Source organism: Pituophis catenifer, unplaced genomic scaffold (assembly GCF_029215685.1).
Source record: "Pituophis catenifer annectens isolate HBS135680 unplaced genomic scaffold, rPitCat1.0.hap2 SCAF_4, whole genome shotgun sequence".
Lineage (NCBI taxonomy): Eukaryota > Metazoa > Chordata > Lepidosauria > Squamata > Colubridae > Pituophis > Pituophis catenifer.
The window spans coordinates 46943066-46967753 of NW_027256884.1; the positions used below are offsets into that span (position 1 = coordinate 46943066).

Sequence of the window (24688 nt, forward strand, 5' to 3'; positions counted from 1 at the left end):
ATGGGAAGAGAAGAGTATGGAGAAGGAAAGGAACTGCTCATGATCCTAAGCATACCACCTTATCAGTGAAGCATGGTGGTGGTAGTGTCATGGCGTGGGCATGTATGGCTGCCAATGGAACTGGTTCTCTTGTATTTATTGATGATGTGACTGCTGACAGCAGGATGAATTCTGAAGTGTTTCGGGCAATATTATCTGCTCACATTCAGCCAAATGCTGCAGAACTCATTGGATAGCGCTTCACAGTGCAGATGGACAATGACCCAAAGCATACTGCAAAAGCAACCAAAGAGTTTTTGAATGGACAGAAGTGGAATGTTATGCAATGGCCAAGTCAATCACCTGACCTGAATCCCATTGAGCATGCATTTCACTTGCTGAAGACAAAACTGAAGGGAAAATGCCCCAAGAACAAGCAGGAACTGAAGACAGTTGCAGTAGAGGCCTGGCAGAGCATCACCAGGGATGAAACCCAGCGTCTGGTGATGTCTACTGCGTTCCAGACTTCAGGCTGTGATTGACTGCAAAGGATTTGCAACCAAATATTAAGAAGGGAAAGTTTGATTTATGATTATTATTCTGTCCCATTACTTTTGGTCCCTTAACAAGTGGGAGGCACATATGCAAACTGCTGTAAGTCCTACACCGTTCACCTGAGTTGGATGTACATACCCTTAAATTAAAGCTGACAGTCTGCAGTTAAAGCACATTGTGTTTGTTTCATTCCAACTCCATTGTGGTGGTGTATAGAGCCAAAGATGTTAGAATTGTGTCGATGTCCCAATATTTATGGACCTGACTGTATGAAAAAGGCAGAATATTATATTTCCCTGGGATAAGCATGTTTTGAAGCAGCTCCCATCTTCCTGCCCCCACCCTTTGTCAATGGGCCATTAAGGCCTGGGCCAATTTATTCTACATAACAAAGATCTACCTCCTTCAGGCAGAGCCATAGTAGGAATTGCCCAAGATCCAATAAAGATAGGATTAGCTCTCTACCCATCTAGCAACAGACACTCACCACATGTGACCTGGGAAGCACATGTGACCATCAGCCAGCAAGGCTAGCTAAGATCCCCACCCCCTGGGAGTCTGACAACCAATCAGGATACTCTTTCGTGGCCCCAAGAAATGCAGAGCCAGAGAGAGCATAAAAACCCGAGGATTTACTGTATCTGCCCTTTTCTGTTCAGGAACTCAAGCCATGTGATCCTGTCCACCATTAAACCATCTTTCCAAGCAGTCTCCATGTTTCCAGTGTCTTTTTCCCCACTTGGAGCAGAACCTAGAAGGAGATTTCTTCCAACACTTTGAACAGAGTATTTGGCCGGTTCACAAATTTAAACAGTGTTTAGTCATTTCAATTAAATTTAAAATTTCTATATTTCCTTTTTGCCATATTTATTCCTCATCTATTTTTGTAAAAAACCAATATTACCCTTCATCCTCATCTCTAATCTTAATCAAATTCAATTTTTCCCTTCTATTCTATATTATGCCCCTTCCCATTGTCATCTATTTTTATATCCATCCTCACATTGGTTAATTATGTAATATTACAGTTATTTAATATAAATTCAACATTTTAATATAAATCAATTAGTTATATAACTACCTTTTTTGTATATTAATCAATATCAATGAATATTCCAATCATTTCCATGCAATCCAATTTCTTACAAATCAATTAATTATATTTACCAATAATAAACCAAATAATTTCCCCCATATATTCCTCCAAACCACAACTTAACCATTTCTGCTTTCAACACAATATACAATTAATAGTATCTCAATTATTACAATTCCTTAGTTAAATAGAGCTTTTTTTCTTTTGTGTTTTAAAATCTTGAACTCTCCTCTTTTGCCCTAAATTTCCTATTGTTTGCACCTACCTTTTTTGGTGAGGAAAAAGAAAAGAAATCTGCCTGCCTAATTTTCCAACTTGTAGCAACAGCAAAGCCAACAGCCTCTTTAATTTCAGTTTTGTTTTTCAGCATAGCTAGGGGAAAAAAAATCTGCTCGAGCAAGCAGCAGAGCCCTGAGCAAAACAGCTGAGCAACTAATCAAGGGCTAATTAGCCTATGCTGAAGCTCTGCGGGCCAATAAAATTACAAAAAAACACCGAACCATTTGTTAAATTGCTGGCTCCCCCGCCCCTCGCCCACCACTATTTATTGGCAATAAATAGTGGTGCGGAGGGGCGGGGCAAGCCAGCAATTTAACAAATGGTTCGGCTGCACCCCTGGCTATAGGGTGGCCCTTTGAAGCCCCGCGGCAAGAATTTAAACATTTTTTTTTTCCTCTAGCCATCAGCTGGGACTCAGGAAACAGCAATAGATTGGGGGTGGGCGGGGTAAGCGAATGGCCGGCGATCCCACAGAGCAGAGAGGGAGGGTGAGTGAAAGCGTGGGGGGGGGTGAGAGAGGGCTTTGGTGACCCCTGTGAAATGGCCGTTCGACCCCCAAAGGGGTTGCAACCCCCAGGTTGAGAACCGCTGTTCTAGGGAGTTTATTGAGTGGGTTATTGACCAAGTGTCTTGAGTTTCTTCTGCAGGATTTTTGCTAGTTTGTACATCAGTGTTTCAAGTAGACACACAGTTGGGCGTAAGGGGATACTGGTGTTGTGTACTTTGTGGAGTTTGTAGAACCTTGGAGTTGAGGAGTCTTGTAGTTGCATATGCTTTCTGTCTAGTTGTGTTAGCTGTTTTTCTTTTTCCATTTTCCCTAGGTTATATTTTATTTTGTTCTCTAGCTGCTTTGTTGGATCATTGCAGATTATTTGGTAGGTGTTGGTGTCATTTAAATGGTTTTGCTGATATAGTCAGTTTTGTCCATTACTACCCTCAGTCTGCCTTTGTTTGCCAGTAAGATGACAATGCTCTCATCTTGTTTCAGTGTCTTTAGTGCTCTCTTCTTTTGGCTGAGTATTTCTTTGTCTGTTGCATTGGACATTGGCAATGATTCTTTGTCTGATGTCTTCTTATTTCTTGGTCCAGGTGATGTGTTTTTAGAATGGATTTGAGATTGGCTAGGAATTCAATGAGCTCAGTTCATTGTAGTTGAAATCGAGGCCCTGTGAGGAAGGTCTTTTTGTTGTCAGATAGAGATTGGCTGGATTGATTTTTGATCCATTGTTCTCATTTGTCATCTTGTGGTTTTAGGGTAATGGTATTAAGTTTCTCTTGTAATGAGCTGTATTTTTGGGTTTGTATTTTGTTGGCATTCCTATGGATCGTGCATTCTAGGTGTCTGTCAGGTCTTGTCCAATGGAGTTGAGGTATGCATTTTTTTTATTCGTTGATGATATGTTGGTATTTTTCCAGACCCTTGTGTGCACTGGTGCATTAAAGCATTTTGTGTCCATTTTGGAAGGCCAGTTTCCATGCTTGTAGGACGTTGATTGGTGGTCAGTAGCATATGGTTTTGGGGGTTTGTTTGTTTATTTGTTTGCAGAGGCACTCATGGAGGAACTGAAGCTGTTCATGCATTGACGATCATTTCACAGCAAAGCTGAAGATCTGGTCCATGTATGTGGCTTGGCAGCAAAAACGGGTTTCCAGTTCTCCGTTGTCTAGTCTCATGTCGATGTTGAGGAATGGGAGTTTGTTATCTGTTGCCTCTTCACGTGTGAATTTGATCCCAGGGAATATGTTACAGAGAACTGGAAACCCACTTCTGCTGCAAAGCCCGAACACGGACTAGATTCTCAGCTTTGCAAGCAACCCCACCACTACACACAAAAGGCTCTCCCCCTGGGGGCCGCCAGCCGACATTGCCTGACTGACGGCACCCTGAGGAGGCCCTCTCTGTGAGAGCGTATTGGCCGGTGGGAGGTTATCGGTAGCAGCAGGCGGTCTTGCAAATAGCCTGGCCCTAAGCCATGGAGTGCTTTAAAGATGAGAACCAACACCTTAAAGCGCACCCGGAAGACCACCGGGAGCCAATGCAGCTCGCGCAGGAGAGGTGTTACGTGGGAACGCCACGTCGCTCCCATAATCACCCGTGCGGCCGCATTCTGCACCAGCTGGAGCCTCCGGGTGCTCCTCAGGGAGAGCCCCATGTAGAGAGCGTTGCAGTAGTCCAGGCGTGACGTGACCAAGGCATGAGTGACTGTGCACAAGGAGTCCCGATCCAGAAAGGGGCTCAACTGGCGTATCAGGTGAACCTGATAAAAAGCCCCCCTAGCCACGGCCGTCATATGCTCTTCTAAAGACAGCCGTGTATCCAGGAGGACGCCCAAGTTGCGAGCCCCCTCTGTGGGAGTCAGTGACTCACCCCCAATAGCCAGCGATGGCACCAGCTGGCTATACTGGGACACCGGCATCCACAGCCACTTGGTCTTGGAAGGGTTGAGCCAAAGCCTGTTCCTCCCCATCCAGACCTGCACGGCCTCCAGACACTGGGACATCACTTCGAGGGCATCATTGGGGTGGTCTGGGGTGGAGATGTACAGCTGAGTGTCATCAGCGTACAGATGGCATCACAGCCCAAAACCACGGATGATCTCACCCAGCGGCTTCACATAAATGTTGAACAGGAGCAGCGAGAGGACCGACCCTTGCGGCACCCCGCAAGCAAGGCGCCTCAAGGTCGACCTCTGCCCCCCTGCCAACACAGACTGCGACCGGTCAGAGAGATAACACAGTGCCTCCCACCCCCAATCCCTCCAGCCAGCGCAGCATGATACCATGGTCGATGGTATCAAAAGCCGCTGAGAGGTCTAACAGGACCAGAACAGAGGAACAACCCCTGTCCCGAGCCCTCCAGAGATCATCCACCAGAGCACCAGCGGCCGTCCTATCCCAGGCAGCCACCAGATCTTCAGCCGAGTCGTGAGCCAGAGTTTCAGGAACTGGCCCAAGCTCCCTCTGGAACCTATCAGGATCCATCAGGCGCCTGGGGCAGAACCACCTGGTCGGTTCCGCCTCCCTGCAGTGGGGTGCAGCGGTCAAAAAGTCCAGCCTCAGGAGAGAATGGTCCGACCATGACAGGGGTTCAGTAACTATATCCCCTATATCCAGACCACTCAGCCATTGACCAGAGATAAAAACCAAGTCCAGAGTGTGTCCTCCCGCGTGAGTGGGGCCATGAATTAATTGTGTCAGGTCCATGGCTGTCATGGAAGCCATAAACTCCTGAGCCATCCCAGACGCCTCACCGGTAGACAGCAGGTTGAAATCCCCCATGACCAAAAGTCTGGGGGTATCAACCACCACCCCGGCAATAACGTTGAGAAGCTCAGGCAGGGCCGCTGTCATGTGGCAGGGAGCCAGGTACGCGATCAGCAGGCCCACCTGCATCCCATGGCCCCACTTCACCAGGAGAGACTCACATCCGGCTATCTGAGGTACAGTGGCCTCCCTCGGATCAAGACCTTCCTTTATAACGACCGCCACCCCCCCACCCCTGCCCTGGGCCCTTGGCTGATGGAATGCACGGAAACCTGGTGGGCACATCTCTACGAGGGGGACCCCCCTCTCTTAGCCCAGCCAGGTCTCTGTAATACCTGCCAGGTCCGCACCCCCCTCATGTATTAGCTCACAAATGAGGGGGGCCTTATTAACCACGGACCTGGCGTTGCACAGCATCAGTCTAAGACCTGGATTCTGAAACTCTGGACAGCCGGGGAGACGAGAAGAGTCATGGGGGCCGAGGCATGCCACCGCTTGGAGATAGCGGGTGCATGTCCCCACCACCTGATGTGGCCCCCTACTCCCGCCATATCTGCCCCTCCCAACCACGGTCCTGATAGAATCGCCCTCCACCCTATCAGCACTGAGCTCCTCCACACCCCGCTCCCCGCCTTCCATTCCATGCCCCTGTAACGGGCCTGACCTATGCCCCTCCCTCCCCACGCCCCACCCTAAACCCCTTAAAAGATTACAAAAAGACAATTTTAAAAAATCCCACAACCCCCTCGATGCGGCATGCCACCTCTCAGGGTTCCAAAGCCCATCATTGAGGTAGGCCCTCGATAGAGTGGAGGGCCAAGCCTGCGAGAGGGGGGAGTCTCGCAGACCAAGAAGCTCCGCTGCGGAATACATCTTGACCACAGAGGATGGGAGCAACCATATCCTAGGGGTCCATATAGAAGGTCCAGGGGAGAGACATGGAATGGGAGTCTCAAAAGCATTTTCAACAAGACCAGGTCCACTGTCCCCTCACAACAGAGGACGAAGTCAGGTTCCAGGTCGACCACAGTCCAAGGGGGGGGGGATAGACCCAACCACCCTCTCAGGGTGGTCCGATCAACCAGTCGACCACCTCTTGTGGTGAGATGGCAGTGATGAACCAATGCAGACAGCACAGCACCCGGGGCTCAGGTCCAAAAACCGCCCTCTCACGGCGGTTGGTCGGATGGTCAAGTCCCCTCTGCTGGCAGATGCAAGAAATTCGATATCATTCCAGTTCAGCCCCTAGGGGCCCCGACATCAGAGCCACCCTCTCACGGTGGTTTAACTGAGCCCAGCCCTCTCAGCTGATGGGATGGAGCCATGTACCAGCCCCCATTCAGATTTAAATAGTCCTCCCCACAGTTAGGGAGAGTTCAAATGAAAATAAACTTGGCGTCAAGTGAGTCAATGAGCTAGCCGACAATCCAAGGTGGGCATAGTCCCGGCAGAGAAGCATTGGGGAGAAGCAGGGGCAGTTATCTCTAGCCCCCCCCCAGCCCCCACATAAGCAATGGAGGCCTCCCAAGATCTAAAAGCGTCTCATGCCAGGTCCTCGCCCAACCCAAATGGCGGATGATCTCCCAGCCTCGTGGCCCCCCCATATGTATGTTCCTATGGTATTTACCTACAGGCATCTTGTAAATGATGCCCCCCACCCTCACTCACTCACCTAATTACAATGAATGAGCTCATATACCATACTTCACTTGTCTATCAGCAGAACAGGAAATGCTGTGGTTTGTTAGGAGAGGAACAGGTTTGAGTTCCTTATTGACATGCCAAAAATCTGCAGAAGGCACTTCTATGGTTAGCCTGTTTTTGTTGCCATAAATTAGGATTTGGTACAATCAGACTTTTTAAAAAGCCCCTGCCAATCCAAGAAAGAAGGTATTGATAATCAGTCAGCAAGTTTTCATGAATGCATAAGCTAACAAATCAAAACAAATGCTTTGGGAGCCCTGAAAGATGATCAAAGAAAATTCATATAAAATGTATTTTTATATTTTGTAGATGTTGTTCCTTTTGTTTCTGATTAACAATCCAACCAATGTAAGCATGTTTTTATTGTATTTTCTTCCTATCTTCTCCTCCATATTTTTCTAAAGTCTGTCTCAATATTCTCCAGACTTTATGACTCTAATAACAAACATTTAATCTCTCAGATGTGTCACCTTGGAATTCTTGAGTAAACCTCAAATATTTCTAGCCCTCGCTCACCTAAGCAATGCCTCTTTCAAAATTCTTCCTTAAACTCTTAAAGTGAGCTCCTTCAAACAGCATGCAAGAATGCAAGGTTTATAACAAAGGGGGGAGGAGGGTCGCTGAGAGGAATGAGACGCTCCTAACACTAGAGCCATTGTCTGCTGAACCTCGAAGAAAGCAGGGCGCGTGAGATTTCCGGGTGCTGCAGAAGAAATTGCAAAAGCAGGCCAGCCAGAATCCCTTCTTGCTCTGAATGAAATGGGGACGAAGGGACGCTATTAAAAAGAAATCTGCATGATTTGATTAAGCAAAAAGTATTGCTCGATAACAGCAGACATGGACCCCCCAAAATATCAAGATATGCAATCATTTGAGCAACAGAATCCCTCGTGGAAACAGCCACAGGGAAATCACGATTACGCCACTTTTAATGATACAAGCTGTTTCTCGTAGGAGTGCATTCTATCACAATTCTGACGCACAACTTCCTGCAAATGTTAAAGAAACGTTTGTTGAGAATTAATAATCCTTTCGTCTGGTTACCTTCGTGCCATACTTGCACTCCCAATTAGCTCAGAATCCTGAATTCTTTGTCCTCAAGGAAGATTTGAGTTAAGCTCCGAAACATCTTACGGTAAAGGTAGCCAGAGGAAGGATACAGGGTACGTTACGTTTACTTTCTCACTCACATTTGGTGTACATAAATTTAAAATAAAACACTCCCTGGGGTTTAGCACTCGCTAACCAGTTTATTTAATAGCCATCGACTGTTATATGCAGGACTGAATTTAGGCGTTGCCTACTACGTGCTCCTCCGTCAGCAGCCATTGTTGGCGCTTTCGGAATCCCCAGCAATCCGACTAAATTCCAAAGCTGCACGGGGACAACCCTCCCTCCACCCAGCATTTCTGGCTGAAGGGATACAGGATAACGTGAGGAAATAATACAGCGTCGCAAATTTCAGGCTTTGGCACCAAGATAGGCCTCCTACACGCATTACAGTATTGATCTTGCAGCCCGATGGCGAAATCATTTTTCAGCCCGGGGATAAAAGCCGCGTGTTAAGGAAAGTTCGCCCTCCCCTCTTTAGCTAGAAAGAGCGCTTTCTTGGAAATCGAGCCCCGGTAACATTTCTCTCTTCGGGAGAACCGAAACTGGGCAAATGGCTCATTCTATAGCAAAGCCAAGACCGGGTTAATTGGAGGAGGGGTTTTCCGTTTCATGCTTGAACATTGTCTGAATGATTTTTTTTTTAAGGGGAAGTCGAACTTTGCAGCGGCGGTGAAAGAGTTAAACCGATTCGGGGTGACATCACTACAATTTGCATAAAAGCGGAGCTATAACTGGCCACGCAGTGAGACGCTCTTTTATATTACAGTTCAGAGCGGCTGCGGGAAGGTTTCGGGCTGCATCTGTCGGGACAGTCTCACTGGTAAGGGTACACGTTTAAGTTCTCTCGTGGGTGCTTTTGCATGTTTCCATTTTGCAGTTTCCCTTTCTGCACGGGTCAAAATTATTGGGGTGGGGTCTGGGCTAGGTTTGATTTTTAGAGGGGACGGATCGCTGCTTTGTCGAACGGGTACGCGGAGCAGTTCTTCCACGATGCCTCCATCGTGGAACAGCTCGGGGATTAAAATGGGGGTGACCGTGGCGCGACGCAGTACAATGGCGGGAAGAGGTTTCCGCTCGGAAAGACATTCTGTAGCCGAACCTCGTTGCTGTGTCTCCGGGATTTGCTCGGGGAGGGAAATATGGGGTGAGGGGAGACATGTAGGCGCCTCGCGCGCTTGCCGCGCAATGCCGTGGGCGATCGCGGTCATGGGGAGCCTCCGGGAGGAAGGCAGAATGCTTGGGCTTTGGGTGTGTTCAGTTAATTGGACGGTGGCAGTAGATGCGCTTTATTGCCCCGTCAGCCGGCCGGGCGCCCGTTTGGTGGGAAGGGCTGGTCTTTGTCTAACTCCTATAAGCAATCTTGAGGAGCCGAGGGCGCTGAGCTGGAGGAAGTGCTGCAGCGAGAAAAAGGGCGGTGGTTGGGACTTCTCTTTGTGAAGAAGGCAAGGCGCCCGCCGACTGAACTAGGGAGCCAGACGCTCAAGATGGAGGATGTGCTTAGCCTCGCCCGGGAGCTCCGTCTGGACACACTTACTCGCATCGAGCCCGCTTGGGCGTCCTCGCAAGAAATTCGCCTTTCTTCGATTTTCTCTAAAGGCTGCACATGTCCAGGCTGACTAAGAAAGAGATTGCTATCCGGCCACGCCCTCCATCAGCGATGAGGTTTAGTTATTTAAGGGGAGAAAGCAGATTAATTTTTATTTCTAACACGATTTTTATTATTTTTTTAATCTAATGCATCACTTCCCCCTCCCCCAACTGCTTCCTCAGGAGTCCTGCCATGTGGACTTGCAGCGATCCTTAGATTTTTTTTTTCCTAGGCACATCAGATAGATGAATCTGTCATTCTGAATACATGGTTAAGGGTATGAAATAGGATTTTTTAAAAAGGGCTATTATGCACTATTAAAAAAATATGCTGAAGCTGAAAGAGCTGGTAGGAAATACAGGAATTGTCTCTGAAGGAGGGAAGGAAGGGTGTAGTATAACATCTTTTTTTTGTCCTTTTGTTCACAGATCAATCAATAACAATGTCTGACAAACCAGATATGGCTGAAATTGAGAAATTTGACAAGTCTAAGTTGAAGAAGACAGAAACGCAAGAGAAAAACCCACTGCCTTCAAAAGAAAGTAGGTGAAATCTTAGAAAAGAGGGCGTGGGCCACAGAGACAAAGAAGTCAGACCATCTTTACTCATGCTTTTCTTACCAACTTCTTAATGTTACTGGGAATTTCATTAACAAAGTAGTATGTATTTCTATATGTATGAAGTTAAATACAACTTGTATTTAAATTACAAATTTTAACACATTTGGTATTTTAACATTTGCATTTTGAATGCTAATTATGCAATTGCCATTTAATTTTTTTTTCTTTTTCTTCCCCACCCATCCTCTTTTCATTTTGTAGCAATTGAACAGGAGAAGCAAGCGGGTGAATCGTAATGAAATGGGCCCTTCCAAATTATGCACTGTACATTCCACAAGCATTGCCTTCTTATTTTACTTCTTTTAGCTGTTTTAACTTTGTAAGATGCAAAGAGTTGGATAAATTTAAAATGACTGTACTGCCCCTTTCACATCCCCCCCCCCAAAAAAAGAACAGAGTGAACTACTGACGCTGAACGAAGGCACCTTCCTTTCCATCTGCCTGTCCAGCTTCTGGTCCAGTGGCACAAAAGCTTGCATGTTTCTTGAAAGAAGATTCTAAGAGGGACTACAGTAATCTAATAACACATGAATATACGCAAAGCTGTACCAGGGTCCTGCGAGCTGTAAAATGCATTTTAATCGAGTGCCATTTTTTTGTTCAAATAATTTTAATTATTGGAATGCACAATTTTTTTAATATGCAAATAAAATGTTTTAAAACCTGGATTACTTTTGCTATCTTTTCTTTTGGACAACGTTACCTAAAGAAGAAGCATAAATGCCTGTGCTAACGTGGAATTAAATGCTGTCACGGAGGAATCCTGGCATTACATCAGTTTGAGACTAGGTCTAGGACCAAGCCTTTTTTAAAAAAAATGCTCTATTCTCTAGAAAAGCACACCTTAGTGCAGGTGGATCTGAAGTTCCAAAGTCCAAATCTAATCTGACTTTTATTAGTACAACTCATTTGTATGTTGCATTTATTAGGAATTTAGCACAGGTAAAAATATATTTGAGCACTGGAAGGAACCACCCAGGTTAAGAACAATTAAGATTCTAGCATTTTCCCTCAGATGTTAACATTTTCAGGATTTTCCACCACTGATAATGGATTATTGGATCCAAAGGTGGGTATTGTGTGTGGCCCTTAAGATCAGCTAAAAGTTCTGTTGAATGTGTACCGGATGAAGGAAAGCATGATTTGTATTTTTAGTATTCAAAGAAAGCTATGGTTGCTATCATTGCAGTAAGGTATCAATAATGACAGTCGCATTTTCAAAGTGACATTGAATTAAATGGCATTGCTCAAATCTTTCATGATTATATTGAAGTTGTCAGTTTTGCTTGATACTTTTATTAAGCTGTTTCCCCACGTACCTGATCTTTTATGGTTTGATGTAAGTTATGAATTGCAATTTTACTTCTTAAAAATTGGTTCCATGCAGCAATTGAATCCATGTGTGATCTTTTTGATGCCAAGAATGATGTCAGCTCTATCCCGGGTGGTCAGTAGGGATATTGGGAAAATTCAACATTTGATAAACTTCAGATTCCTTACCATTTTTTACACTGTAGTACACTTGTACTGCATCTAATTCTCTCAAAAATCATTGGAAACCTAAACCATGAAGAGAACTGGAAGACCAATTGCAGATTTACATATTTCACATATAAAACCCTATTGTACATGTGTGAGAAATGAATTTTGAAAGCAACTTGACACATGGAAGGTGAGTATGAGCAGTTCAAAACGACTGGGCAATTAATCCTGTTTGAATCAGTGGAGCTGCTTTCTGGGTAAACATTTCTGCACTGCTTGCATGCTACCTGGGTTCGGGCAATAGAACTGGTATTTCAAGAACCAGAATGGTAAGGATAAGAATTTGTTTAATAAAAAAAATGTAACGGAATTGAAAAAAACTAGCTGTACTGTGGGTTTAAATTTGCTTTTGCTCTACCTATGGTCTGCACAGGAAATCATTTTGCTGAAGCTAAGAGAAAAGAGCCACCTACAGAGTAGTGATCTTAATCAGAAAGCACAGGATGTAAAGGGTGATGACTCAAAAATAAAGTCTACGGTGAATTCACCAATAAGAAAGTAAGAAGTGGACACTGCAATGGCTTGAATTACAATAGAAGACCTTATCTTTTAAACAAGGTGGCAGCCAAGCATTTTTTCGCTTAGGCTCTGATGACTATGCCTGGGGATTGACCATATGGTACTTGGCTGCAAATGACCAAATACAAGGTTATTCTTTTCAATTTTGTTTTGCTATGTTTACTAAGTTGACATACTGACTGGCTTCAAACAATGCCATGGATCCTTTCAATCACTTCATATTGAATAAACTATAGCAGTTGGATTCACATAGTATGCTGAGCCATAAGCAATAGTTACAAATTACAGTGCCCACTATACTAAACTCCAAGAACGTCATGCCTTAGCTTACCCAACCATAGCATTTAAGACAGCTTTCCCTAATTGGATGCTGCTTAGATGCTTGAGACTACATTATTGCTAGTCAACATAGTTTACTGTCCTACAAGATATGAAATTGTATGACTTTGAACTTATGAACTTGACTCATATGCGCTAGTATTTTTACTCTTGTGTATGAAATATGTCTCACTACCTTCTCACAGCCTTCTGATGAAACTCATTCTGAGTATTAGTATTCTCCCAAAGTACTTAGAGTTAAAACATGGTGCCTTGTATCCAAGCCCTCTGTACAAATAAGTACCATAATAGTCCTTAGCATATCCTGAAAATGGAAGAAGCAAATATGTGGTTTAGGAAATGAAAGGTATCTTCAAAACCTTTGACTGATATTTGTTGTGATTCAGAAATCACATATATCCATAAAGAACAAATCATTTTGTAACTCGTTATTCATCCCATGGCTTAGAAGAACTCACCCAGTAAGCTTCATGTATATCTCCCAACAAATGTTTTTGTGTGCAAACAGATAATATTTTAACTGCCTTCCAGAGAAGTTTCCTTTTTAGCTATCCACATTGCTTAAAAATAATGTTGCAATTATTGTGAACTTCAGATGATGTTGAAATAAACACAAGAAAACATTGTTTTAAATGATTTGGGGCTTGATCTGTATTTACTAACTTTAGTACTATGATTTATGATTGTCTTTTTGAAACAGAAAAGCTGTTCTAGACATGTGCTCTTTTTTTAAACAGTAATTTTATTAAAAAATACAGTTGCAATGATACAAAACTAATATATACTGTCCTGATCAGCAAAAATCCATTAAGGGTTAGCAGAGGTAGCTATGCTAGCATTGATCAAATAAACTAACATTATATTCTTTTCTTTTGCTTTTTAACAAACTTGATCTTTAGTCCCTTCAATATTGTAGAACTGAATTATCTGTTTTTTTTTTTATCCCTTCCCATCAAACCTTTAACAAGTCTCTTTTTTTGTAAATCCAGTATAGGAAAATTATTCAGATCAGTCTCTTGGTTTGTTATTTCTATTTCTTTTTAATTATTAAGACATCAGATGATTTCTTTTATATGTCTAATGTAGGACCTTTTCTATATCATTCGTGTAGCCTGTCATTTTCAAATTCACTTTCAGATCAGTTGCAGTCTTATCTGATAAAATTTGTTCCTTTACCATAACATGTTTTAAGCATTATACATGCTGACACTCTTAAAATTAACTTCTGGGTCCATTGTTAAAAAAAAAAAATCAATATGCCAATTGTTAAAATATTTTTGATTAATTCTGCATTAGTAAGTTAACTTTAAATATTATTCTCATTTAATTGTAGTCTTTAATTCTATCTAGTTCCATCTAGTGTCCAACTTTCAAAGTCCCACCCTGTCATGTTCTTTTAAGGAACACAAAACAAAAATATTTTCTCATGGGAAGGATTCTTATAATTCATTCCAAAAATCTTACTTCAACTACATCTATACTCTTAGTCCGCTTGCAATTTTCCAAAATCAAAGTTATAATCAGCCTTTGGCTATTTATTCTACACCAAAAAACAAGTTTTTTAAGTTGTTAAATTTGTATTTAAAACTTCTTTTTGCTAATATTTTCAGACTTGTCAATCCAAAGGTTCCTGATAATTGAAAAGCACTTAACAAGCAGTTTCTGAAGTAGTTGGAAAAGCAAGTATGCAAACCCAATATATTTTTGAAGGCGCAGACCATGGTTGGAACAAGATGGCTCTAAATTTACGTTGTCTTGTCTTCTCATGAGATGCAATTGTCTGAAGTACTTGTGAAATGATCTCAAGTCCCTTCCTTGTCAGGAGAAGAATTACAAAGAGTCGATAAATTTTAAGGTTATTTCAACATAGTCATTGGCTCTCCTTTTAGAAGAGCAGTTTTCATAATTTCTTTCCTGGAAACATTTTGGACATGTGTTCCAATGTATTGCCTTTAATAATGGGTACTTATTACTTTAGCTGTAGAAAGGATAATATTCAAGAGCACTGCTTTAGATACAAGATATTAGAATCAACAGATTCTTGGGTCACTATAACAAAGCAGATCCTAGATTTTTTTTCTCTTTTCTCATGATTGTTAGCACCGGAACTTCTCATGAACCATATTATATGTCTCTCTCTACTCAAAAAAATAATTCTCAATTTAACTTTCTGATGTTATGAAAAGGTTCTGTTCTGACTTCCAAATATGAAAGACACAAGTTGTTTTCCATGTACAGTTAGCATGCCCTCTTATTTAATGTATTAATTTATTGATGCAGTTTCAAACAATGTTCATTTTTTTTCAGACTAAACTCATTCATATGCATTTTTTATTATTGCATATACATTTGGTTTTGCAATCATTATACTTCTGTGCAAACCTGAATGTTGTGCTATAATGAACAATTTCCTTGGAAACCATTCACTTCCTTAGTAACAGAGTAGAGCTTAACAGCAACGAAGAGATCTTGTCTCTCTTATTTAATTGATGTGAAAGTGTGCCAGGCAAATCATTCTGAAAAGGCAAAAAGGCCACGATAATTCAAACAATTAGTTTTAATGACTACATAGATATAAAAGATAGTAGGGATATAGAATGCAGAAATATACTGATGATATATTGCAACAATAGAAACCAAGATTTCTAGAGCTTCTATTTTAATACTAGGTGATGTTCTAGAGGAAAATCAGTGTGTTAATGGTGATAAAATTCCAGCAAGAAAAATTATCAAAGGAAATGGGGAAATTGAAAAGCAAAATAAAAATAAAAATAAAAATTCTGGGCAATGAAATAATTGAAATTGAATCATCTTTCCCTAGGTGCTTTGTAAGAGATATACATACTGTATATACATTGGGACATATCTCTGAGGAGGTATGCCTAGAATCATACTTGAAACAGATATCACAAAAGTTAATTATCCTTGCAAAGCAAATTTCCTTCCACAGAAGACAGAATAAGAGATCACTTGAATTTCCTATATGCAGTCAGATGATGTTAGGGCATACCTTTTGAGTGGTTATAAAATCTCTCCTATATGTAGAAGGTGACTGCAGAACAAGACTGCTTTATTGCTAGTGAGATTTGCTTGCTCTGCACGAACCTCTTACAACGGGCAATGGGGAAATAGAAATGATTCTTTCTTTTCGCCTGTGAGTAAAGGAAGAAGGTTGGGGTTTTGTTTTGTTTTTGAGGTCTTCTATAAATAACAGTTTACTCAACCCTAACCCCAAAAAAATGTCAACAAATGCCTAACCAGTCGAAACTGTCTTGCTTAGCACTAAAATGCCCTGTAGCATGTGTAGAAGAAGCATGATTCTTCAGCATAGACACACAAACACTGTCACATAATAATTATTGAAAATCCTCATGAAATTCCTGGTTGCATCTCATACCAGTTCCATGCTTGGCAACCAAATAGCATTTCAAATGCCATAATTGGACCCTGTTATTAAACTATACTATACAGCATACTGGATAAATGTATTTGTTAATTTTATAATTAATTTTTTTAACATGAAGATTGGAGAAAAATACTGAGATAATTTAAGACTCTGCTGAATTTAATGGAATCACCTTTTTGTTTTTCATGAGACTACACACACTTTAAAAAAAATTAGTTTATTGATGACACTGTATTTGCAGCTTTCCAGTTCTATATTCACTACATGCAAAATGAATGTTGGATTTGGGGAAGGAAGTGTGCCTTAAATTTGCATGGTGAATATGCATGATGAGCATCTTCTTTATTTTTTATTTATTTATTTTCCCAGACACACAATCACTAAGATGCTAAATTTACTATAAACTGCTTGAGGTGGTCAAGTACAATCTAGCCTAATCTGGAGCCCTAAAATATGTCAGGAGTATAATTCTAAAGCTCAATAATTGGAGGCAAGTGCCCAAACGTCCTGGGTTCTAGTATCAGTAACAAATATAGTGTACTTCAATATATTTAAGGTAAGCCATAATCTCTGCACTTCAATGCCATGATCCCCTGTCCTGTAAATATATCTTTTTAAAAAATATTTTAAAAAATCTTCATACTCATTGTATCTTAGTGATTCATTATTGGCATATTTAACTATATTAGCCTGCTTAATTATAGAAATATAGTGTTGCAAATAGCAAAATAAGAGTAGAGAATAATAATTATTCATCTATTAATTATCTTTAACATGTCTACTTTTAGTTAAATTCAATATTTAGGCAGAATTTATATGAAACAATCCTTTCATTTTATTAGATTTTCAACAGAAATATCTCATTGGCTTCCAAATTCTGTAAATGTTTATGCATATTTACTTCCCTCTGATATGCACTCATTTTATATAATATAGCTAGATTATTAATTTATTTTACTATTCTTCTACATTGTTAGTAGCAGTAGTTTTAACACCATTTTTGTCTTTGAGCATGCCATGACGAGTAGACGTGGTAATTGAACTTTTTCATTCCTTCTTTCATATGTTTGTTAGATAACAATAGGCATAGATAAATGTGTGGTTGTTTTTGATTTTTATGACACTGATATCATGACCTTTATGTTTTCTTGAAACCCCTGTGACCTAAGTGGTTGTGTTGAACATGGAAGAGTAGCCTGGGTAAAACCTTCTTTCACATTTGAACCGTGTGGACACAAGGGTAGTGTTCCTAAGAAACAGCTCAGTGCATTTCAAGTTTGCTTGCTTTTGCCTAACATAGGCTTGGTTTGTTTTAAAATAGATACAGAAGAGAATCAAAATCAGTTTTGAAGGAATGAGCTAATTCTAATATGCTTGAATTGCCTTCTCTTGCTTTGCTTTCGGTTTTCAAAATAATAACTGAACTTTCCTTCCTCAGTTGTTTATATCAGTATTTCTCAATCTTGGTAGCTTTAAGATGTGCAGACTCCCAAAATTCCCCAGTGTGCTGAGATTGAGGAATGAGAAGGTTGAGAAATACTGGTTTATATAATAATCACTAAGGCATAGATTTTCAGTAAAAACAAAACAAAAAAACCCCAACTTATTTACATCTTTTTAAAAATCACTTTGTCTTCCTTTTCTATTCACCTTTAAATCAATGCCTTAAAAGAAGGAAAATGAGCAGGCTATTGTATATAGTTTAATTATTATATGATGATTACCCATTCTGAAATTGTAAGAACTCTAACAAACCATCACAATCAGTGGCACAGTTAATAAATATCTGTCCTGGGTTCTGCACATGGGTCTCTTCATGTGCAGATGAGTGCAATCCTAAAGTTCTCCCCCAACATTTCCCCAACAGTGCTCAGTTGGCACATTCAGTACAGGATCTGACCTGCTATCCTCATGTGCCCCTGGAAGAACTGTCTCATAGATCACACTAATTTATTTATAATTATTCAGTGGAAAGGATGTTTATATTTATTAGTCAGTAACTTCTGCAATAGAGCTTAAAGTTTAAATTAATTGTGGTGTCTGTCATTATATACATTAAAGAGCTGTAACTGTGGGAATGATCTCTTTTGTGCATTTGTGTGTGGGAGCAGGGGACCCCCCAGAACTGACTATCAAAACTTAAAACAGTTCCCCATCACCCTGAGGAGAGAAACACATAGAAATTGTGGAATAAATTTTAAAGCAATCACATTGGAGTAAAAAATTATAGAAAAAACCCCCAACCCTCAATCCAATTTTCAATTTGCTCTAATGCCATTCTCTTTGATGCACTCTGAACCTAACAAAAAGTTTACTCATTCCTCTGTGATACTAATTAAAACCCAAGGGAAACATTAGGTTTTGGTTATCGTTAAAAATAAAAAACACTATCTTTTTTATATATATATAAAAAAGTAGAAAACATAAGATGATGAAGACACCAGCCCAGTACCAGTTGGATATTTTAGGCAAACAGCGCACAACGTTTTAAAAGTAACACAACCATTATAATATTAATACATAAGAAGATAGGTTTATTTATAAATTCATAAGTAATGGCTAAAAGATTTAGAGTTATTTGATCTATGGGTTTCAAACTTCATACTTGCAAGTTTTCATTTCCTTTTTCTTTTCAATTGCCAACAGTTTGCGGTTCTAGATTAGCAAGAAGTCAGCTAAGCAAGTTAATCTGTATGTGAAAATTCAGCTCCTTAGAATATTCCCTGATAGCATTCAGGTACATAATATTAGAATCATTATTTACGTCCATAGACACAACACAACACAACTCAAGCTCTTTATAACTAATAAAGAGTTATATATAAATTATTTATAAAATTATTTAATCCTATTCAGATGTTTTCTGTTTGGTCTATCTAAAAGTCACATGTCTTCAGCCGTAAAGGAGGATCTACTTGTTCACCCTATCCTGCAATTTCTTAAGAGATGTGGATTTCAGAGAAGCTTTGCTAACATTGTTATTTCATTTTGACAGCTTAGTAGTAGAGGTAAGACAGGAAATCTTTAAAAATTCATATTGTACAAATTGGTTTGCTTCCTCATTTTTAACAACTCCTTCAGCTAGCAGGCCAGGAAAGATAAAAGGAAATTTCCTCCTGTACTAGCACATAGAACTGTATCCACTACACAGCCTGACTTCCAGTCTGCAACCTGGAAATTATGATTGCTGAAATGCAATCATAATTTGTTTATTTTACATTAATTTACATTAAACATCTCATTAATTTTAGTAGCATTTATGCATGACTCCTGAATTTCTGAGAACCAATGCTCTCTATTTTAATCCTACAGAATATGATCCAAATAACAATGGAATCATTTCACATTAAGGTTTTCTGTCATTAAGATGGGTTTTTGTAAAATTCATTGCCAAAATTCAGTTGAACATGGAGTAATTTTTATTCAGCACAATTTAATCTAATGGAAAACTTTCTTGACATCTCATAAGCCTCAGCTAAGCAATGAAGAAAAAAAAGTTGCTGTTGTTCTTTGTACAATCAATTGTTCTGAGTTTTCCAGCCTATGTGAAAAGTGCGGAATTAAATAAATAAAAAGAAGGGAAGCCATGCCATAAGTTATATAAATAGCACACTATACATTCTACTCTATATATTCAGGTTACTGATGCCCACACATTTCACTAATATAGTATGTTTTTATTGTTGCTGCTGCTGTTTACTTTGAGCTCTACTGAGCTGGATTAATCTGAATATTCTAGAAAATGGAACCCAGGTGCATAGGCAATCAGATATATAATAGAGTTGGTCTCTGAGAGTTAACCACAGCGCTGAGATGGGCAAAATTTTAGCAAGGAGTTCCTTAATCAAGTGGCATCGCACATGCTGTTCCCTTAGCTAAAAGCTTCATTCCTCCCACTCCATTTTTTTTCTTCGAAAAACAAGGGAAGGAAACTGGTCTAACAGAAAAAGCTCCTCCTCCTCCTTCTGCTGTATTTTCAGTTGAGCAAAGAAAGCAGAGCAATATGTAATGAAAAGAGTGACTAAACCCTTTTTCCCAAGATTAATGTTGACAAAGTAGGAAGAATGATTTCATCACAATAGCTCCACAATAGATGCCATTAGGATCTTCTTTTTCCTTTAGGCTGCCTGCAGTTTTATTCGTACAGCTTGGAGAGTAAGCTCGACTGAACTCCATGAGCCTTTTTTGTGAGCAGAAAATCACAGGATTTTGTACTGTAACTCCCAATTTTATTTCAATGCTTGGTTGGGGACAGAAGCAAGGAGAGCACCCACAGCATGATGTGTAAAGACTCCTAATTTATTTCTTATAATAAGATTAACATTAAAATTTGCCCCCTCAAATTTTCTTGGAGAAAAGTCCCTGCATCAAAACTTTTAACAGTCTGGCCTGTGACCATTGGCAATATGTTCTAGACTAAATTTATGCTGTCATCATGTGTCTTCAGCTCAAGACTGCATATTGAGGCAATTCAGTTTCTGTTTTTAACATTTACAGTAGAAGGGAAATGAGTGTTGTGGCATGGAGTTTCTCCAGTATTATAGCTCCTTTCTTGCTTGCTATCTCAGTGCTCCTTTCCCATCAGAAAAAGAAGAGCATGAGAGCACGCCACGGGAGAATCAGGGAATGCTTTGAAACCTCTGGATCAAATGTCTCCTATTCTCCAACCATGCCACCAAGTACAACAGCAGAAAATTTACATCAACACAATTGCCTTTTCAATTGCTGTAACAAAGGGGGGAAAAACCCCACATGATAATTTTATTCCTTCTCCCTTGTCAACAGCAAAATACATACTGAGCTGGTGTTATGCCAATAAGCAAACTGAATTTCCAGATAATGCTTGTAAAACATTCCACTGATGAAAACATTTGATTGACAAATATATGGTGGCAAAATGATTGAACAGGCTAGATTAATAGGGGAAATGTGGTTGTTTTATAAATAACTCTTTTGTTAAAGGGTGGTGTCTAGACCAAAAGACTCCTAGACAGGTGAAAAACAAGAAGTGCAGCTAGTGGGACCAACACATGTAGAGTGTTTTCTACAGTGAGAGATCATCCATCCTCTGGCTTGACTTTCTGGGCAATAGGGAAAGTGGGCCCTCTGCCTTTTCTTTAGGATCTATTGGTTTGCACTAGCATTTTTTTTTTTTTACAGGGATGGTCTTCTTTCTAAGCATGAAGTCTGATGCATCCTGCCAAAGACTGAGCAGAGAGGTAGAGGGAAAACCCCTCAACAAATGAGTGTAATGAATCAGGATCTGCTACAAATAAGATTGTCCCAATAATACATCTGGGCCCTTTTGCAAGCCCTGTTTGCTGTCAGAAGATTTTGTGTAGAAGATATTGTCAGACAATTTTAGCTACTGAGAAGATACATGGCATTTCTCATACAAACTTAACTTTGATTGTTCTCTGTTTTAAAGCATCTTTTCTTTGTTCTCCATTTTAGATGCTGAAACCATCATTAAATTTAATCACATTCTTATACAAGCAATATGGTGTTAATTTTGTTTCTTATAGATTGCCTCCTGGGTGGTATGTATGATATTGGTTACCTAGCAATAAGAATAATTCCTAGCAGTGTGCAGTGTTTATCCCATTTTTGTGAGAAAAATAGAACTCTCTTCATATTTAGCATGCTCAACATATATTTTATCAGACAAGAGTGTAACTCAGACATTGGGTCATCTTGCAAAAACAATATTTATTCTGGCAAAGACTGGTGGCCTACAACATTCTTCGATCAAGGTCACTTTCCCTATTCACCCCATTCTTCAAACAAATGTTGAAAAAAAATCCCAGTGTGATTAGAATTCTACCTACAGGTATATCTATGGGCAAGAATATTTTATTATACTCTGGTTAATCAGTTTGAAATTCTTGTTCTGTACTCATAGTAACTAACACCGGACAATTGCTACAGCTGTTCTCTGACTTTAAGTATGAATTAAAAGTAAATACAAATTCCCAGGGTGTTTTTAATCACAATGACTGGTAATATAATTAACAGTTTTGAGGATTATTCACTTGCATGGGAAGAATTTAAGTATTTTTTTAAAAAAATCTTAATCTGTTTCAATTTGTTATTAAGTGACTAGAAATGGACAGAATAAGATATATAGTTAGATTAAGGAATGTTGCTAGTATTCATGGATTATTCTATGTTTGATTTTGTAGGTTTATGCTACATAGCAACTGCTATGCTACAATAGACCTTGGCCTATTTGCATGAATATTTATAAAGAAAGCTGTTTAGTTCCTATCCAAAAATTGTGCCCCCAAAATCAGTGGATAACATAGGTAATATGATAATATTAGCCTTCTATTTTATTGTAATAAAATTTATTTCATGTGCATGTGATTGTTAGGCTTTATATGCACTAGCAATTTATACAATGATAAAGTTAGAAAAAACGTATTCATAAATGCAAAAATTAGAACATTGCAATCTGTTTACATAAACAGTTTCTCATGAGATTGTTCACAATTCAAATAAAATGCTGTCTTCTAGTGATCTTTCCTAATTTAGTTATTTATCAAATTTATATAGCTGTCCATCTCACAGAAAATGACTGTGGGAGATGTATAGTAATAAATTAATAACAAAAAATACATAAATCCCAACCATTGTTAACATTTTAAATAGACATTATTTAAAAAATAAAAACCATATGGCACAGGAGAGAGTAATTCTCAGCCACAATGATGAAGCCATTGTAAGGTTTTACTGGTCTCCTAGGACATCCCCCCTCCTAGGCTGGTGTCAAAGCCAAGTCTTGAGGGACCTCCTGAACATCAGGGATGGAGCTAACTCCACTTCAGAGGGAAAAAGTTCCATTAAATAGATGCCAAAGCATATATTGAATACACATACACACACACACACACACACACCCTACAATTATCGTATTTTTTGGAGTATAAGACGCTCCAGACTATAAGATGCACCTACCTTTTTTTGGGAGGAAAACAAGGAAAAAAATCTGCCTCTGCCTCCCAGCAGCCATCTGGTATTCATCTGGCCTGTTCGCCATGACCTGTTTGCCGCCACTGCGGCCCATTTGCTGCCACCCATTTGCTGCCGCTGCCCATTCGCCACCTATTTGCTGCCGCTGTGGTGTCCCATTCACCATCATGGCCCATTCAGTGCAGCCCATTCACTGCCACCACAACCTATTTGGCATGGCCCATTTGCCGCCACCTGTCTGCCATGGCCAGTTTACTGCCGGCACAGCCCATTCGTCATGGCCCATTTGCCGCCACACATTTGCCACCGCCTGTTTGCCGCCCATTCGGTGTGGCCTGTTTGGCACAGCCCATTCACTGCTGCCTGTTTGCCATGGCCTGTTCTCCACCGTCACGGCCCATTTGCCACCACCACGGTGATCTATTCCAGAACACCTGATTGGCGCCGCACCAACCCTTTCCCCCCGCCACAACATTTGCTGTATAAGATGCACTGAAATTTTCATCCACTTTTAGAGTGGGGGAAGTGTGTCTTAAACTCCAAAAAAATATGGTAATTGATTAATTAATTAATTAATTAATTTCATGTTTCTAGACCACCAATCTCCATCAGCAGACAAAAACCTACACCATGAGTATTCTACCAGACCTGATAGGATGGGCAGATATAATGAGGACAAGGCAGTCCCTCAGATAACCTGGCCACTTGCAATGAAGGGCTTCAAAGGTTAAAACCAGCACTTAAACTGGACCCAGAGGCAAACTGTCAACCAATATAGCTCATGGAGCAGAGGTGTAACATGCTGTTCTAGAAGCACACATAACTACTTGCACCACTGCATTCTGCATCAGTTAAAATTCCTGGATACTCTTCAAAGATACAGTAGAATGTATTACAGTAATGCATTCTGTAGTAATGCATTAATAGATAGAATGCATTAGAGAAATGCATTACAGAGAATATGAGCAGAACCTTCTGATCTAGGAAGGGTTACAACTGGTGCACAACAAGAAGCTTCTATCCATGACTGTCACCTGCTCTTTGAGCAGGAGTTTTGAGTCTAAGAAGATGTCCAGATCACACATTCTTTATCTTATAGCCTCCAGGCACCAAGATAAAATATTCACATTACTTAATTCACAGTGACAGAGATATATAATTGGATATCACCAGCATAATAATATCTCATCCCATGGTGATAGATGAGCTGATCCAATGTCCTCATATATTAAATAGAAGAGAGAGAGAGAGAGAGAGAGAGAGAGAGAGAGAGAGAGAGAGAGAGAGAGAGAGAGAGAGAGAGAACATATTGTTTTGGATTTATAAGGTGTGAGTATGTACAATATTTGTTCAACAATCTAAGCCTGAACAAGAATGTAATACCTCACTTCTAATTGTATAATTTCTTAGCAACTTTAACTTTTGAAAGCTATGTGGAAAAATGGCATGTTTGTTAATCAACTAGAATGTTTCTTTTCAAAGACTGAAAATAATCCTAAAACTAGACTATATATACCATTATGATATTTTAATAAAGATAATAAAACGTATCAGACAGTCTCCTTTACAACTAGGCTTCTGGCTCATAATCTGACTGTTCTTTAAAAAATCTGCCAATCTTCATGCTACAGGAATTTAAAAGGCTTTGAGGAAGTTCCCCCCCACCCTTGAAAAGTAATACATAAATATTTTAAATAAATATTAAGATATGC

At 40.1% G+C, this 24688-nt stretch overlaps 1 protein-coding gene across 1 annotated transcript; it reads left to right on the top strand.

The window, feature by feature from the left end:
• Positions 1 to 8709: 8709 nt before the first annotated feature.
• On the top strand, positions 8710 to 10864 carry TMSB4X (thymosin beta 4 X-linked). The gene is made up of 3 exons (XM_070942993.1): positions 8710 to 8810; positions 10007 to 10120; positions 10400 to 10864. Exons 2-3 carry the CDS (start codon positions 10021 to 10023, stop codon positions 10432 to 10434), a joined length of 135 nt encoding a protein of 44 aa, XP_070799094.1. The 5' UTR covers positions 8710 to 8810; positions 10007 to 10020; the 3' UTR covers positions 10435 to 10864.
• The last annotated feature ends 13824 nt before the right edge of the window (positions 10865 to 24688 follow it).